General features: G+C 33.9%; 1 protein-coding gene across 1 annotated transcript in view; it reads left to right on the forward strand.

Moving 5' to 3' along the window:
- The window catches only part of LOC121369947, a 70,971-nt gene that overhangs the window by 32,650 nt on the left and 19,612 nt on the right, over positions 1-18,709 (forward strand). The window contains exons 7-9 of the mRNA XM_041495029.1: positions 3,236-3,281; positions 8,107-8,253; positions 9,635-9,724. Coding sequence (XP_041350963.1) covers positions 3,236-3,281; positions 8,107-8,253; positions 9,635-9,724 — 283 coding nt within the window. The remainder of the gene's footprint in view (positions 1-3,235; positions 3,282-8,106; positions 8,254-9,634; positions 9,725-18,709) is intronic.

Genomic DNA, 18,709 nt, shown 5'->3' on the forward strand with positions numbered 1-18,709 from the left:
AAATTCATGTATCTTCTCTAGTCTTATTGGCTGTGTGTCTTCCTGTAGGTTCTGTCTTAAGTCAAGTCAAGTTCATGTGAAATTCATGTATCTTCTCTAGTCTTATTGATTGTGTGTCTTCCTGTAGGTTCTGTCTTATGTCAAGTCAAGTTCATGTGAAATTCATGTATCTTCTCTAGTCTTATTGATTGTGTGTCTTCCCGTAGGTTCTGTCTTAAGTCAAGTCAAGTTCATGTGAAATTCATGTATCTTCTCTAGTCTTATTGATTGTGTGTCTTCCTGTAGGTTCTGTCTTATGTCAAGTCAAGTTCATGTGAAATTCATGTATCTTCTCTAGTCTTATTGATTGTGTGTCTTCCCGTAGGTTCTGTCTTAAGTCAAGTCAAGTTCATGTGAAATTCATGTATCTTGGCTGTGTGTCTTCCTGTAGGTTCTGTCTTATGTCAAGTCAAGTTCATGTGAAATTCATGTATCTTCTCTAGTCTTATTGATTGTGTGTCTTCCTGTAGGTTCTGTCTTAAGTCAAGTCTAGTTCATGTGAAATTCATGTATCTTCTCTAGTCTTATTGATTGTGTGTCTTCCTGTAGGTTCTGTCTTATGTCAAGTCAAGTTCATGTGAAATTCATGTATCTTCTCTAGTCTTATTAGCTGTGTGTCTTCCTGTAGGTTCTGTCTTAAGTCAAGTCAAGTTCATGTGAAATTCATGTATCTTCTCTAGTCTTATTGGCTGTGTGTCTTCCTGTAGGTTCTCTCTTATGTCAAGTCAAGTTCATGTGAAATTCATGTATCTTCTCTAGTCTTATTGATTGTGTGTCTTCCTGTAGGTTCTGTCTTAAGTCAAGTCAAGTTCTTATGATAGATTTGAAATTCAACATTTTAATGGCATATACAGTCCTTGCCTTTTGAAAAAGAAAGCCGAGTGAAAAATTGCACACCTCAAAACGCTTAGGAAAGTGAAAAATCGCACTCATGAAAATGCTAAGGCGAGTGAAAACCAAGCATTATTAATTGGTACATGTAAATGCAGAGACATATGTTGCAAAAATTAACCAATAAACCAATAATGTTTTCTTCTAATTTTGTGTTGTTTGGTTCATTAGTATAGTCTGACTTCTTTTCCATCTGAGGAATGGAGTCATAATTTATTAAAAAGTTTCCTGAGTAGTATTATAGAAATATAATTATGACATAACACTGATGCAGACAATTTGATTTTTTAATTACAATATGTACTATTCAGATAATTTGATGCACACAATTATATATATACCTTTATATATGTATATGTGTATGTATATGTATATGTATATGTATATGTATATTTATATGTATATTTATATGTATATGTATGTTTATGTGTGTGTGTGTGTGTGTATGTGAGTGTGTGTGTCTATATATATATATATATATATATATATATATATATATATATATATATATATATATATATATATATACCTTTTCAGTGTTAGATGGTTTGATGAACGTGCAACTAAACATATATAGGAATCAACTTGTCTTGAATTTCATTATTATGTGTAACGAACATGATTAGAATAGTTGGGATGGGAAAAACCCACTGGTTCTGAGGAGGTGGTTCATGAACTACGAACCAAGCATCTCAGGTGTGCACTACCGAGTCATATTATTAAAACTTTTTTTAAAAATAACTCGTGAAATGTAGGCCTACAATTAGTTCAGTTGATAGTGTTGGTTGGGACATTGACATTCACGTGGCATTTTTAATTCAACAATTATGCAACAAGTCTCCCTCCCTGAACATTTTGTAACACGTCATTTGACCTACCACTACAAGTACGAACAGCTCTGACAGCGTTACGTCACTGATCTAGAATAGCCCCAATGTTGCTGATAAAACATACAAACTCTAACAAAATCTGTCATTACAAAAGATTTTATTTCAAACGTGGGATGTCATAATAAAGATAATAAACCCCCCCCATAATTTTAGACATCATCATCACTGCCTAATAAATTGTCAAGTAGACCAGCGTGTGCGTGCAGAAAAATTCCATGAGTAAAAATAATCTGTCACCGATAGCTCTGATTGGTCAATATGCCACAGAGTACTGCGCATCAAAGCATGTTCCAGTCACATGGTCTGTGACTTTCTAACAAATGAAACAAAAAATAAATAGTCGGAAATGATCATTGATTACTGTTACTATAGTGTGTACATATATACATATATAAATAACATGCACATTCATTAATCTTTAGTTTTATTTGAATTTTTTTTAAAGATAAAAAAAGAAAAATAATAGACGTACAAAAATATCTAGACTTATTCCTACATACCTATTATCTTTTCTTTTCCTTTTTATTATTCTGTCTAAATTTCATTTTTTTTTTTTTTTTTTAAAGAAAGTATAAAATTACACAATTGCCATTTTCGGGACCTTGCATAAGTTTTGTAGGCTAACAGTTATGAACTAATCGAGACAATTTACTGACTTCGCTGATTTCTGTAATGAGTTCATTTGTGTAGGCTACAGAAGCCACTATTTAATACAATCCCTTTTCTCTTTTTTGTCATAACTATATGAACAGTATAAATGAGTTATCCTTATCAGACGTTGTGATCTATTACCTTACAAAAGTGGACTGTTTCTAATTAATAATAAATTAAATAGGCAAAGAAGTTTTGATTGGATTGGTACGAAGATGTCTATTAAACCTCTGTTTTCCGATTTGTATAGCAAAGATAAGTACCAGTCATATATTAAAATCTTGCGTGGATGCTACCATTCTTGTAACTTTTTTTCTTCTGGTATTATTAAATGGATCTTTCTATCAGCTACATAAAGTAAATAGTGACAATCAATATACAAAAGTATTTTACGTGCGCTGTTTGTCAAGTGTAACGTGCGTTATTTTTCACACTCGCCAGATTGAAATTATGTGCGCTGTACGAGCGCGATCGCACCCGCGTACCTTAAAAGGCAAAGTCTGAATATACAAATGTCATACATTGTATGCCACTGTCAAGTTCTTGTGATAAATTTGAAACTCGACATTTCAAAGAGAATACACAGTTATCATATAATGTACATGTACAACAGTACAAAGAAATTTTTACATTTTTATTTTAAAAGACTTTATGTTTTTAAAATTATATTTTAATTCTTTTTTTCCTGTACATATATCTTACATTTTCATTTATAAACTTTTGTTTCATATCATTTCCAAAATGGCAGGCTTTTTTCATTGTAGAGTGGATGAAAGTGACTCTATAGATGAAGATGGTGATTTGGTTAAGGTTTGTAATGTTGTTTTTTTGTATGTTATATTAACTGTAGCACATATTACCTACTTTCATTCACTGATTACTTAGTAGCAAACTAATAGTACAAAATAAAACATTGGTTCCATCCATTTGTCTGTCCATTTGAAGTCATATGTTTACTTTTGTTTGACACCATTTAGCCAATATTTGTTTTGTGCTGAGGTGTTGTTACACATCCATCCATCCATCCATCCATCCATCCATCCATCCATCCATCCATCCATCCATCCATCCAAACATCCAAACACCCACCAACCCACCCACCCACCCATCCATCCATCAATCAATCCATCCACCCACCCTATCCATCTATCCATCTATCCATCCATCCACGCTATCCATCTATCCACCCACTCGCCCTTCCTTCCTTCCTCCCTCCCTCCCTTCCTCCACCCCCTCTCCCTCCCTTCCCTCCCTCCCTTCCTTCCTTCCTTCCTTCCTTCCTTCCTCCTTCCTTCCTTCCTTCCTTCCTTCCTCCCTTCCTTCCTTCCTTCCTTCCTTCCTTCCTTCCTTCCTCCCTCCCTCCCTTCCTTCCAAGTATCCATTAATACATTAATATATTCAGTTTGGGGTTTTGTTCTGTTATTCTTCATTATTTTATAATTACTAACATGTGCAATTGTTATAATATTTTAATCTTTGCAAAAAAAAGAGATGCAACTCATAGCACAAGTATACTGCATTATGAATTAACACTTCAACCATGATTCTTGATTCAATTAAAAAGCAACCACTTTGATTTGCACGATTCATGTAAGCAGTGATAGAAATAAGCACAATTTTTCACTAATCAACCGGACAAATACATCTAGAAATCTACTTATCTACCAATATTTTCACTTGTCCAAATAAATTTTTTTTTTGTTTTTTTAAAGTACAAGGACAATGTTTTTCATTGTTTAAAATGAAACTTCATTGAGTATTTTTACTTGTCCACTGGACAACCACCAAGGTACATTTTGGTTATCCGAGCAGATTCTCACTAGTCAGGACAAACGGACAAGTGCTTATTTTCAACGCTGGTAAGTATGTTGTGCACACAGTCTTATGACTCAGCTGTCCATGTGCTCAATGTTATTCTTGCATCAACTAAAAAAGTCTAGGTACTCAGTTTTCACTCGAACCGTGGATCATGGCTGAACCATGAACGAGAAATTGAGCTTCAGTGTTGCCAACAGGCTCAAGTTACGCACTTCCATCTCAAGGGCACAGTCACACCACGTTCCTGGTAGATACCACATTTAAATATAGTTTGCGTCATTACACCTACTCTAGAAATTGTCATGAGTTCGAGTTACGCTCTCATATCTCGAGAGCCAAGTCACATGATGTTTCACGTAGATGTGAAAAACTAGATAAAAAACTCTGACACTAATATAATGCATCATTACACCTTGCTGAAGACCCTGCAAAGAGTTTGGGTTACACACTCGTACCTGGAGGAGGACAGTTACACCGTGTTCTACACAGATACACCTCTCTGATTACACTCGGGTGGCAGGGAGCAAAGAACCACCTCTTACCATTTCTGGTCTCGTCACACTCAATCTGTGCTTTATCTCCCTGTTTACAAATTATCGGGACAACATTTTAATGAGACCTCCCACTGACAGTCAAATTGTATTAAGAAAGCCAAAAAAAAAAGAGAAAAACCTTTCTTAGATAGCGTTTTTGAAATTTATATGCGAATGTCAAGTTTGTAAGATGGACTAAGGGGAGTTCTTCAATGCCGCTGTTGTTCACTGTTGGTGTATTTTGAGCGATGCACAAACTGTTAAGTGCGTTATGAAAGACGGGGCGCACCGTGAGCTCCCGCCGCAGATAGAAATAATGAATGTTGACTTTCGCAATTCAATTACCAATAAATGAGGGTAAACATTTCTACCTCCAAGAACAGTTTTTCCCATTTCCACTGGCGATTCGATTCTCGTCCTGCGACTTGGTCCGGAAACGAACGGCAGTCATGACAAACATTGCTGCATTGTGCTTGTTATATGGCATCCATTTCAGCGTCGGAAAACCCCTCATTTTGTCTCTTTTCATTTTGTCTTTAAGTCAACAATTTTAATTGACTGACACATAGAATTTCAGCGTGACCCCTGACCTTCTGAGTGAAATGATGGAAACTTGCTACCAGGATATTGATGGCAAGATGTTTATTCTGTCACCTACTCGAGTTTTAATGAGTTTGTCTGATTTCAAGCTGTGAATGCCTGCCAAGAAATGGGTTAACTAAGAGAACTCAAAACGCCGTCTGGATATTGTACATGAACAAACGCAAAATTGTAAAAAAGTATAAAAAATTAATTAGATAATGAAAATAATTGTTTTCAGTTATTGTCTTTAAAGGGACAAACCTTAGTTTTAACCCATGAAAATTAACACTAAGTTTATTTAATCTACAAACCTGTAACACATTTGGATAAAGTTAGAATTGAGTGAAACACGGGTCTATGACTTTGACATGGCGAAATACCCTCTAAAAACAAGACTAAAACTTTACTCCATAATTGTTACTTCTCATATGCACATATATTTTTAAAAATATGATAAATGCATTTGGAGATATTAAAACCACCAGGAAGACCCAAAACTCTTCGAATGTATGGAAATTGATCATCTAAACCATAAAATCTAAGTAAAGTATGATTTCAGTTACCAAAAACAGCTATAACAGTCAAAAATATCCCTTAGTGTTTAAAAACCAGGGTATGTCCCTTTAATATAATTTAAGCTCATGCTGTTATTCCACAATGAATTTTTTAAAATCTTTTTTTGGTCCCTTTCGCTAATTTTAAAGTTACTGTAATGTATTTTTGTACTACCACAGTATTAATTTAAAAGTTGTTGGATATGTCATAATTAACAACTGTGTCTAACCATCATTGCTGGAACTTTCTACCTAATAATTTGAATGAACGTTACATGTATAGTACTATGTGTATTTTGTGTCAAACCGGTGCTCCATGACTCACATATTATCCATGGAAAAAGGAAAGAAAAGGAATGTTTGTTTAATGGCACTTTAGAACATTATTAAATTTCCATACATTTTTTATGTACATTTAACATGGTTATAGTGACACTCAATTTAGAGTGTTGCAATAGCCAAAAGTGTCTAAAAATAACTGTTGCTACAGTCTGCACCTACCAAATAGCAACAACAGATTTTTATTGTGCCTTTTACTACAAGGCTGTTGTGGGGCACTGGTTGAGACGTGGAAAAACACCATTGATCTTTCCAAAGGTATATACCCTACGTCCCATCCCACGCCTCATGTGAGAGCTATACCACTGAACCATAGTCTGTCCCCACCAGATCCCTAACATGGAAAAGGACAATTGAAAATCACTTTGCTGCTAAATGAAAAGAGTAGCCTACATATACATGTATAATGATAGCAATAGGTTCACTCTTGTACATTGTAAACCTAATAGCCAGTTAATATATTTGGGAAGGAAGGAATGTTTTATTTAACAACAGACTAGACACATTTTAATTACAGTTATATGGCACTGGACATATGGTCAGTGGCATAGTGAGGGGGAGGGCATGGGGGGGGGGAGATGGTCCCCCCAATCAAACCTGTTTTCTTTTTTTTACTGTATTAAATTTTCTAAAATTATACATACATACATACATACATAGTGTGGGTTGGCGCCCCTCCCCCTCAATCTAAAATCCTGGCTATATCAGTGCATATTGTTAAGGACCACAAAGATGATTAGAGAGGAAATCTGCTGCCACCACACAGCAAGGGATCTTTTATATGCTGTATCCCACAGACAGGATAGTACATACCATGGCCTTTGTTACACCATTTGTGGAGCTTGGGCTGAAATGAGAAATAGCCCAATGGACCCACCAATTGGGGCTCGATCCAAGACCAACTGCACATCAAGTGAGTATTTTACCACTGGGCTTAACCCCTAATATATTCGGGTGTCATTCAGCAAATCAGCATTCAGTTAATTTATATTCGTTATGAGTGAATTCAACATTCAGTTTATTTATATTCATTATGAGTAAATTCAACATTCAGTTTATTTATATTCATTATGAGTGAATTCAACATTCAGTTTATTTATATTCATTATGAGTGAATTCAACATTCAGTTTATTTATATTCATTATGAGTGAATTCAACATTCAGTTTATTTATATTCATTATGAGTGAATTCAACATTCAGTTTATTTATATTCATTATGAGTGAATTCAACATTCAGTTTATTTATATTCATTATGAGTAAATTCAACATTCAGTTTATTTATATTCATTATGAGTAAATTCAACATTCAGTTTAGCTACCATGGTTTCTTAAAGGGACATACCCTAGTTTTTAAACACTAAGGCATATATTGTTTTACTATTAGAGCCATTTTTGATAACTAAAATCATATTTTACTTAGATTTTATTGTTTAGATTATCCATTTCCATACATTCAAAGTGTTTTGGGTCATCCTGGTGTTTTTAATAACACAAAATGCATTATTAATATTTTTTAAGATGCACGTGTGTCTGAGAAGTAACAGTCGAGTTTTAGTCTATTTTTAGAGGGTATTTCACCATTTCAAAGTCACAGACTCATGTTTCACTCAATTGTAACTTTATCCAAATGTGTTACAGGTTTATAGCTTGACTAAACTTAGTGTGCATTTTCATGGGCTGAAACTAGGGTCTGGAACCAAAGAAACTATTTTACACCCTTACAGAAGCAAAAAAAGCAAGAACAATAACAAGAAGAATGGAGAAAAAATCCTGCATATAATATCTTATTGTTTTATTTATAAATAGGATGCATTCAGCAGCGACAAAAGAAGCATTTTGGATGAGCAAGGTAAACAATTACTGTCGAAGATTGAATGCCTGAACACAGAAAACAGGGTCAATGTTCGAACCATGGAGAGTTTGATACAGGAAAGAAACAATGCTATATTCAAGGTAACTACAAAATGTCACAAAATCAAAACTTTGAAATGAAATCTTAAGTTAATAGTTAGTCAATATATTATTTGCATACAAAAAGATAACAAAACAATAATTATTTAGTAGATTTTTTTCATTTCAGTTTTGTTTTTATTATTATTATTATTATTTTTAATAAGGATTATTGATATTCACATGTTACAGGGAATGTGACAAGAAATTATTTAATGATTTGGTTTTAGCATGTGATACCACTCAGCGATTTTGCAGCAACAAGTTATTTATAGGATATTAAACGAGCTTCCATTTCATATCATGTTTATGTCCTGAGTGAAATAATTTTCAGTTGTCACAAGCTTTAGCGAGTGACAATGAAAATTATTTCATGAGGGACATAAACATGATACAAAATGGTAGCTGGTTTAATATCCTATTTATTACCCATAATCTTAATTTATATCACTCATCTCGTTTCGTTGGCGTTCATGTAAGATTGTAGTGCGCCAATTGATGATGTCATCATGTGACGTCAAAAGTGTTATGTCCCATTTGGCATTCTAGTGGGATGTATCACTTTGATACATACCAAGATATTTGTAACCATATGGGTAATAAATATTAATAATACACCAGATGTAACCTGGGAAGTTTAGATGGAATGTGGTAGCCTTGCACTGACTTTTCCCCCAAAATATGACCGCTGTGTAGATAGCCAATAATCATTAATATATGGCCACTTTTGTGTAAAGTCAAAAAAGCGGGGCCATGGTGGTTGTATTTATGGAATTCATGCAATATTTAGAATGTGTGCATGGTAATTAATTGGACACGAGACCAAAAGATCCTTACAAGGTGCTGCATTGTAGTTTGTCTGTCGACCGTGCAGATCAAAAGAGAAGTGATCAGGAGGATCAGAAACTGTTAAAAAGGTCCTACATATTATATTATAGATATGTTATATGGCAGTTGTAGAGTGCTGGTTATCAGCAACAAATTATATATACAAATATGATGTGCCAGTTGTAGAGCACTAGTTCATATATGAGTATTGTGCCCATATGGGCCTAGAGGTGAACTGAACCCAATATACATACCAGCCTTAAACTCAGTGTCATGATCACTACATTATACACAATCACTATCACTGCACTGAAGACCATTTAGTTCAAGTTTGTTTTCACTCCAATATAAAATGTTACTGTTTTGGGGAATGAATGAATGAATGAATGAATGAATGAATGAATGAATGAGTGACTGTGAGAGTGAAAGAATGAATGAGTGAGTGAGTGAGTGAGTGAGTGAGTGAGTGAGAATGAATGAATGAATATTTGCAATGTGTCTTGTTTTGGGTCTGAACATTTTTAAGATGAACTACTAGTATGTAAACTATTTTCAGTGTAACCTGCTGCAAAGTGAACTGAGTCAACAGACGATGAAATCCCAGACTCACCTAGCAGGTGATGAACTGGCAGCTCACCAGGACACGGTGAGTACAACCTTAAAGTGACAGACTCTAGTTTTTAAACACCACAACATATTTTTTCACTATTAAAGTCATTTTTGACCATTTAAATTAGAAGTATTTACATTTTATTATTTAGAATATTCATTTTCATGCACCTGAAGTGGTTCCGGTCATCCAGGTTTTTGTAATATCCCAGAATGCATTTTTTCATAATTCTATAAACGCACGTACGTCTGAGAAGTAATGGTATTGAGACAAGCCTTAGTTATTTTTAGATGGTATTTTGCAATTTAAACATAACAAACTTCAGCTTCTTTCTGTTATTACTTTATCCAATATTAATGTGTTACAGGTTTGTAGATTAACTAAACTTGGTGTTCATTTTCATGGGCTGAAATTAGGGTCTCCGCCTTTAAGAAAAATATTGTTTTGTAAATCCTTACCGTATCATCGTGTCTCAATGAACTATCATTTATCTTCTTCTTTTTTCAATATATTTTTAAAAAGGAATTGAGAAAAATGGATGAATTAAAATGGTAGTTATTACATTTAATCAAATGTTTTATTTAATGATGAACTTTAGTAATGACAGCATTTGCAAATGCATTCCCTTGATTTAATTTAATACTGCAGTATGACATCATGCCTGTAGGGTGGATCTTGAAATAGGGAGTTCTGTGATTTGTGCAAGTGGAGTGAGCAAATATATTTTTGGTGCTGACTTTGTCATGTGGAGTATCTTTGACCTCTGTGTATATGTGTATGTATGTAGGATTGGGATTATTTCAAATTTCTTGGCAGTTTGAGAGGGTGACAGGAGACTTTATAATGGAAGAAAATGTTTTATTTAACGACACACTCAACACATTTTATTTACGGTTATATGGCGTCAGACATATGGTTAAGGACCACACAGATATTGAGGGAGGAAACCTGCTGTCGCCACTTCATGGGCTACTCTTTTCAATTAGCAGCAAGGAATCTTTTATATGCACCATCCCATAGACAGGATAGCACATACCACAGCCTTTGATGTACCAGTTGGTGTGCACTGATTGAAGCGAGAAATAGCTGACTGGGATCGATCCCAAACTGACCGTGCATAAAGCAAACGCTTTACCACTGAGCTACATCTGCCCCACTTTATAATGGAACAAATTTACATGATTGTGATCATTTTAGTGGTTCATTTGAAATCTCACCCAGCCTATGGACATTGTTAGAATAGGTTGAGATGAGTCCCAAAATGAAGGATCAACCAATTAGCAATGAGCTGTACTTAACATATGTTATGTCTTAGAGGAAGACAATCATCTACAATCATCTACAGTCATCTACAATGCCAGCTACTACCAAGCAGTCAGACCAACAACACTTGATGATTTAATTTATGATTCTGCCAGCAGCTGACAAAATGAGTCCGACATACATAACAGACAGACCCAAAGTCTCCCGTGATTCACATGGCCCGACAAGAAGTGATTTATATTTAAAGATCTTATTTTCACCTCGCATTCTTCATCAGTGCACAATCCCAAGTGATTCCTTGTCAAACACGCTTGGTGCAATGGAAGTATGGAGAGAATTTCCCTTCAAAGAGCGCGGGTCAGAATCGTTGACGGGCAGATTTGTCCCATATTACCGTGTATTAATCAACAGAGCCGACAACACACAAACATATCTTCCATCATTTCAGTTTCCCTTTTTCGGCGTGCCTTAAAAGACTTTCTTTTTTTCTTGTCTTTTGATGTGAAAGATTGTAGTAATAATTAACATGTTGTAACAAAAAAAAAGAAAAAAAGAGAGAGAGAGAGAAAAAAGTTATTTATTGAAGTAAGATTAGTTCTGTGGTATACTTGATAGTATACAGTTAAACCTGCTCAGACATCACCCTCTGTTAGGCAGACACCTTTAATAGGCAGACGCCTTTATTAGGCAATGCTCTGTTAAATAAGAGACCAGTACGTGATTCTGAAATCATCTTGATCTTTGACATTTGTTATGAAAATGGTTAACAGGCTACTTTTTTGTTACTTCTAACAGGCTGTGTAACAGGTTTGACAATGTATAAATGTATAAATTTGTTGAACATACATATAGAACATAATGAGCTGAATTAAAGCTCAAGGTTATCATAACGTGTTTAATTTAAAGTGTTTATATATTACGGACAAAATAAGCTGTGTCATGGTTAAGCACCTGCATTATTTGTGAATTAGTAAATATACATGGTTAGTTAGAAAAGTTAAACATGACTAGAGAAAAAATACCGTAAGTCTGAATATTTGTAAATTTGGCACAATATGTAACTAATTGTTCAAAAAGGTGTGTGTAAATTAACGACACATTTTAAACATGTAAAAAACATAATATTATTTATATCTAGTTTATATTTCTGTGGTACTTTTAAACATCTATAAAACATAATTATCATTTATATCTAGTTTATATTTCTGTGGTACTTTTAAACATCTATAAAACATAATATCATTTATATCTAGTTTATCTTTCTGTGGTACTTTTAAACATCTATAAAACATAATATCATTTATATCTAGTTTATCTTTCTGTGGTACTTTTAAACATGTAAAAAACATAATATCATTTATATCTAGTTTATATTTCTGTGGTACTTTTAAACATCTATAAAACATAATTATCATTTATATCTAGTTTATATTTCTGTGGTACTTTTAAACATCTATAAAACATAATATCATTTATATCTAGTTTATCTTTCTGTGGTACTTTTAAACATCTATAAAACATAATATCATTTATATCTAGTTTATATTTCTGTGGTACTTTTAAACATCTATAAAACATAATATCATTTATATCTAGTTTATCTTTCTGTGGTACTTTTAAACATCTATAAAACATAATATCATTTATATCTAGTTTATATTTCTGTGGTACTTTTAAACATGTAAAAAAAATAATATCATTTATATCTAGTTTATATTTCTGTGGTACTTTTAAACATCTATAAAACATAATATCATTTATATCTAGTTTATATTTCTGTGGTACTTTTAAATTCTTTAAATAGGATTGTACAGTGAAACCTCTCAAGACCGGACCCTCTGTAAACCGGAATTCCCTTAAAACCAGACGTTTTACAGAGTTCCTTTTTAAAAACCAGGACAGAACTTAACCTCTCTAAACCAGATCCCTGTTAATACCGAACATATTTATTGGTTCCAAGGGTGTACGGTTTACTGTATTATGTTTTTTGGTTACCAGAAAGTAAAGTTACAACCAGTTTTATCTTTAAAAAGCCTTGCCACGTTGGTACATAGCACATTATGGAGTTTTGATCTAGACAGTGAAGGATGTTTGAAGTGTAGGTCACGAAAATGTGTTTTTCAGCCGATTCTGTTTTGTCTGTTTATAAAGCTATACATGATATAAATATTTTAATAGTTTGTCAAACATAACACAACACTTGACACTATCCAATGTTTTAGTTAATTTTTAGAAGAATAAACAAGATATGTTTTTATAGCTACTTAAATGGATATCTACAAGGTAATTGAAGACATATTTTCTTTTTTAATATCTCCACCCAGGTCTGTTGGTTTAGTCTGCCTTCATCCAACCCTTGAACTCTCCATGATTTACAGCATGTCAGATAGACCTTGATTCTAGTATGAACGATGGAATCATTTGGTCTTCATGTCATAAATTAAACTCCCAATTTGACAGCGAGGGCTTCGTGTATTAGATACAGTAATGACTATGCAAATATAGGTTATCAAATATACATCTATATGCTTGATTTTCACCTCCTCTGGTCTGCAAGGATGTTAGTTTACTTAATTTAGATAAATGTTCAAGAGTTAAAGTTTGTCTAATTTGGGTATTTTTGTTGAAGTGTGTACATGAAAAGTAAACCTGATTATAAAGGACATTTTTAATCCAGATAATGTGGGTTTTCCCCCCCGTTAACATGGTTTTTTAAAGATTCTGTTATTGATGGTTATCTATGTCGGATGGGATTTTAGCTCATTTAGTATGTTAGAAGATATATTGGTACTTTCCCCCATCCTAACCATTGTCCCACAACTGGTATAAGAAAGGCAATGGTAAGTGCTGTCCTGTATGTGGGAAATTTCATATAAAAGATCCCATGCTACTAATGGAATTTGTGATCTAATATTGGATGACAAATTAATCAATGTGATTTTGTGTTATCTTTGTGTACAACAGCTTCAAACTTAATTCTTACTTTTAAGATACAATTTCTCTGTTACAGTTGTCAATCACATTTGAACAGTTTGAATACAATATACTAAGTCTGCTCTTGTTGGGTCACATTTGTTATAGTTAAAATACTCTTCTCTTCTTTATTAACATTCCGATTGATATTAGAAGAGTTCGTTTTATTTGACAAACTGGAGCACATTGATTTATTAATCAACGGCTATTGGATGTCAAACATTTGGTAACTCTGACTCGTCATCAGAGGAAACCCGCTACATTTTTTCTAATGCAGCAAGGGATCTTTTATATGCACTTCCCCACAGACAGGAAAACACATACCACAGCCTTTGTCCAGTTGTGGTGCACTGGTTGGAACGAGAGAAAAAAAACCAATCAGCTGAATTGATCTACTGAGGTGGTTTTATTCTGCAACACCAGCACCTCAAGTGACTGAGCTAAATCCATCCCCTGATTGATATAATGCTCTTATATAACTTCCATTGAACAGACTCGATTATCAACATCACTGGATGTTGCTACTATTTCAAACTCATGTTTAAAAGTTTGTTTGGTAGAACAACACCACTAGAGCACATTGATTAATTAATCACTGGCTACTGGATGTCAAACATTTGATTATTCCAACTCTTTAGTCATCAGAGGAAACCATCAACATTTTTCCATTAGCAGCAAGGGATCTTTTATAGGAGGCATCTCACAGACATGATAACACACATGATAACACATACCACAGCCTTTGTTGCATCAGTTGTGGAGAACTGGCTGGAAAGAGAAATAGTTGAATGGGCCCACAGATCCTAGACAGACCGTGCATCATGTGACTGCTTTACCACTGGGCTACATCCCGTCCCAGGTTGAATCAGGACACTTGGATAATAACATCATTTACCCACACTGATGTAACAACTATTAAACAAACATTACTTGCTCAAAAGAGTGATTCTTGGATACCTTAATCAGTGCTTTCCATTGCCAAAATATTTTCACAACGGTTTATGAGATAACGTGGAAATCTCCGACAACTTGATATCTGACCATAATACAGTGCAAATACCATCATGAATATGAATATTATTTCTTGAACAATGAGTCATGGGATTTAGGATTTGTTTGTTTACAAAAGTCTTTTTGTGTTCCAAGTGGAGTATCAAATGTGGTGCTACACAGAAAGGGAACTGCTTGCGGAAACAATGTGGTGTCATCCAACTGCTGGACTCAGATTTGGGGAAACGTCGTGAAACTCGCTTAAGCTTATGGCAAGTTGAAGACAAACAATAGAGCTTTGTTGGTTTGAAGCTTTAGTAAATTCCCGACCTTGGGTTGCATTTTGGAGGATGACACTTCAGACTTCTTCGGCAATCTGTGAAATGATGTTTCTCTGTACAGGATCATTGACGTAAACCCCTCAGTAAATCTGCATTGGCACAGTCCTGTGTCACTTTAGAACTTCTTATTTCCTAAATTTATTAATCATGTTTGCTTGGAGAAATTTGTTTAGGCTTTTTTTTGTCTTGCTTTAAAAAAAACCTCCCAACAGTTCACCATCTGTAGAGTAGATGCAATCCTGTGTCACTTTAAAAATTCTTATTTCCGAAATGTATTAATCATGTTTGCTTGGAGCAATTTGTTTAGGCTTTTTCTGACTTGTTCCAAAAAGTATTTTTATCATTATATGTGGAATAAATGTAAGATGGCTTTTAAATGTATGTTTTAATGAAATAGTTTTGGTATATTTCTTGTTTACATTGTGAGTCTGTTTATGTTGCTTTTCTTAATGTCTTGAAAACCAACAATGACAGCTGTTTAGACATATCTGACCAGCTATGTATGTATTCTTGTTTCTGTAAGGAGACCTATGGCTATTGTAACTGGCTTTAGACTGATACATTTTCTATCATATGGACAAGATAGTTCTAATGGTAGATGGGTATAGATCTATTGGTTATTTTTTGCCTACAGGCTGGTAGGTACAGGGTGCGCAGCCAGGTACCGGCTCCAACCCAGAGTGAGTTCTTACGGGCTCAGTGGGTAGGTGTATGGCCACTACACCCTCTTCTCTCTCACTAACCACTAACCAACTAACAACTAACCCACTGCCCTGGACAGACAGCCCAGATAGCTGAGGTGTGTTCCCAGGACAGCATGCTTGAACCTTAATTGGATATAAGCACGAAAATAAGTTGAAATGAAAGAATGAATGTTTCAACATGTGCTCTATGACTATATGTCAGTGGCTGTGGTATGTGCTGTACCATTTATTTAAAAAATCATTTAAATGACCCGTTGCTAATATAATTATAATGGAAGCATTCTTTCTGTCCATGCACAGAGTAGCATCAAGAATAAAGTAAATATTATTGTATGTGATTATTAGTACAGGATTGTGAAAAATATTTTCCACTTCATGATCATCAGCAAATAATTGTGTGAAAAACAATTGACATGCACCCCCACACCATATTGTGTACCCCTGTGTAGATGCCTGGTCCATTAACTGATGTTTTCAATTGTTCTAAAATGTCATTCATTCATTCATTCATTTCATTCATTTCATTCATTCATTCATTTCATTCATTCTTTTCATTCTTTTCATTCATTCATTCATTTCATTCATTCATTCATTTCATTCATTTCATTCATTTCATTCATTTCATTCATTCTTTTCATTCTTTTCATTCTTTTCATTCATTCTTTTCAATCTTTTCATTCTTTTCATTCTTTTCATTCATTCCATTCATTCATTCATTCATTCATTCATTCATTCATTTCATTTCATTCATTCATTCATTCTTTTCATTCTTTTCATTCATTCTTTTCATTCATTTCGTGATTTGGTATAATAACATTAGTAATTAATGTTAATGTTGGTAATTTTATGACATGTCATATTCCAATGTTGCAATTCAAATTACATGTACAAGCAGATTCCATAAATAGGCATTCTTATAAATTCTATAAAGTGTTAAAAACAAAACAAAAGGAAATTTCTTTTTAACACTTTCAGTGTATTAGAAAATGTTTATTCATTTAATTTTACATTTCAGTTGTTAAAGTTGTAAAAAAAAACCCCACCCAACAAACAAAATAAACAAAAACATTAATTGAACAAAATTCATATACCCCAGGTGTATTGCATATTTGCTATTGCCAAACTGTATTTTACTATTTTATTGGTTAATTAAAATAGTTTTACAACAAAATATGTAATCATTTTAAAAAACCAACAGAGGATTACATGGGTATAGTTATCTCCAAGCTGTTTGATGGGAGGTTATGGGTGATCAGTGTCTTGTGACTGGAATTATATGTAGTCTTAGCATTTAGCAAACACCAGTTGTTTCCCTTGTTCTGTGAAGCTGCAATGAAAGGAACTCATGTTCCAGTTTAAATATTAGCCTTTGCAGATTTATTTATTTTTCGAAATATGTTTCATTTTCTGTTAGATTAATGTTTTCACTGCTGCAAAGAACACACAGAATAAGAGTCAATATTACTTTTAATTTAAAAAAAAAATACATTTTTATATTTATTTTTTCCTTGATGAAAAAGTTGCAGTCTGTGACTGTCTAATTTTGTAAATAAAACACTGTGTGTTTTTTCCCCTGTCTCTCTCTTTCTGATTGGGAGACTTCGATCTAATACTCATTGTCGGATAGTATGCACACAGGTTTACAAAAGTTCTTTTTCATTTCATCAAAGGGCCATTGACAACATTATCACCAAAGTCATGTCATTTTCATTTTGCTGAGCATGATCACAATTATTGAGACTGTTGACACATTAAGATTACGGTTGTATGAGCAGACAATGACTTCTGTAGACTCACAGATACTCGCACAGATGGTACAGATAGGATGGAGTGAAAAGCTCCATTCCTCGCTTCCAAGTCTTTACAATAAGATTTTGATCGTTTGGTCATACTTTCTTCTCTTTCTCTTTTTTTTCCTTCTTTTTCTTTCTTTCTGCATCTTCATTCTGCCCTTGGTTTGTCACTGCACATGTCGGTGTTCGATCAAAAAGACAAGCCCCTGCTCAAGTTTGTGTGGACAGCACGGCTATTATAATGTTAATGGTCTCTTTAAAGCCGACGCAGAAATGGCCTCTCTACCTATACAAAGGTCAGCACGGGTGAGAGTGGTCATTCAGCCGTCGTCAGTCTGTGAACGCACCCCGTGTCAGTTGGTGAGACCTTTTCAACAGATGGAGTGGAATTATCATTTTATTCAAGATGGCCTATGCTGTTATTACAGAAATTTCGCCAATTGGTGATCCCCCTAATTGAAATGCTGTTGCTGTTGTTTCCGACGTTGGCGTAACTATTGAGTGCTTGTTTTCCCCACTTGTCCGGTCACAGCCCGCGAGATCGCAACTCTTCAAGTCTCTCACACTTTTATTGTCATTTTATTGCAGTGAAAATGTACCTTGATTAATTAAGTCTTTAATTGAAATGAGAACAGTTATCAACTTTAGGTTAGTTCAATATCCTGTTTGCTTGTAAAAGTTTAATACATTCTATATGACAATAAATATGAAGAGGACTTGATTTATTTATATATTAAAAAGCTGACCATAAATATTGATAAATAAAATCTTATTTCAAACAGTATTATTGTCATTTATGGTCATTTATTGCAATGAAAATGTACCTCGAATAATTAAGTTTTTAAAATGAGAACAGTTAACTTTAGGTTAGTTCAATACCCTGTTTGCTTCTAAAAGTTTAATATATTCTATATGACAATAAATATGAAAGTATTTAATATTTATAATAATAGTTAT

Source organism: Gigantopelta aegis, chromosome 4 (genome assembly GCF_016097555.1).
Source record: "Gigantopelta aegis isolate Gae_Host chromosome 4, Gae_host_genome, whole genome shotgun sequence".
Lineage (NCBI taxonomy): Eukaryota > Metazoa > Mollusca > Gastropoda > Neomphalida > Peltospiridae > Gigantopelta > Gigantopelta aegis.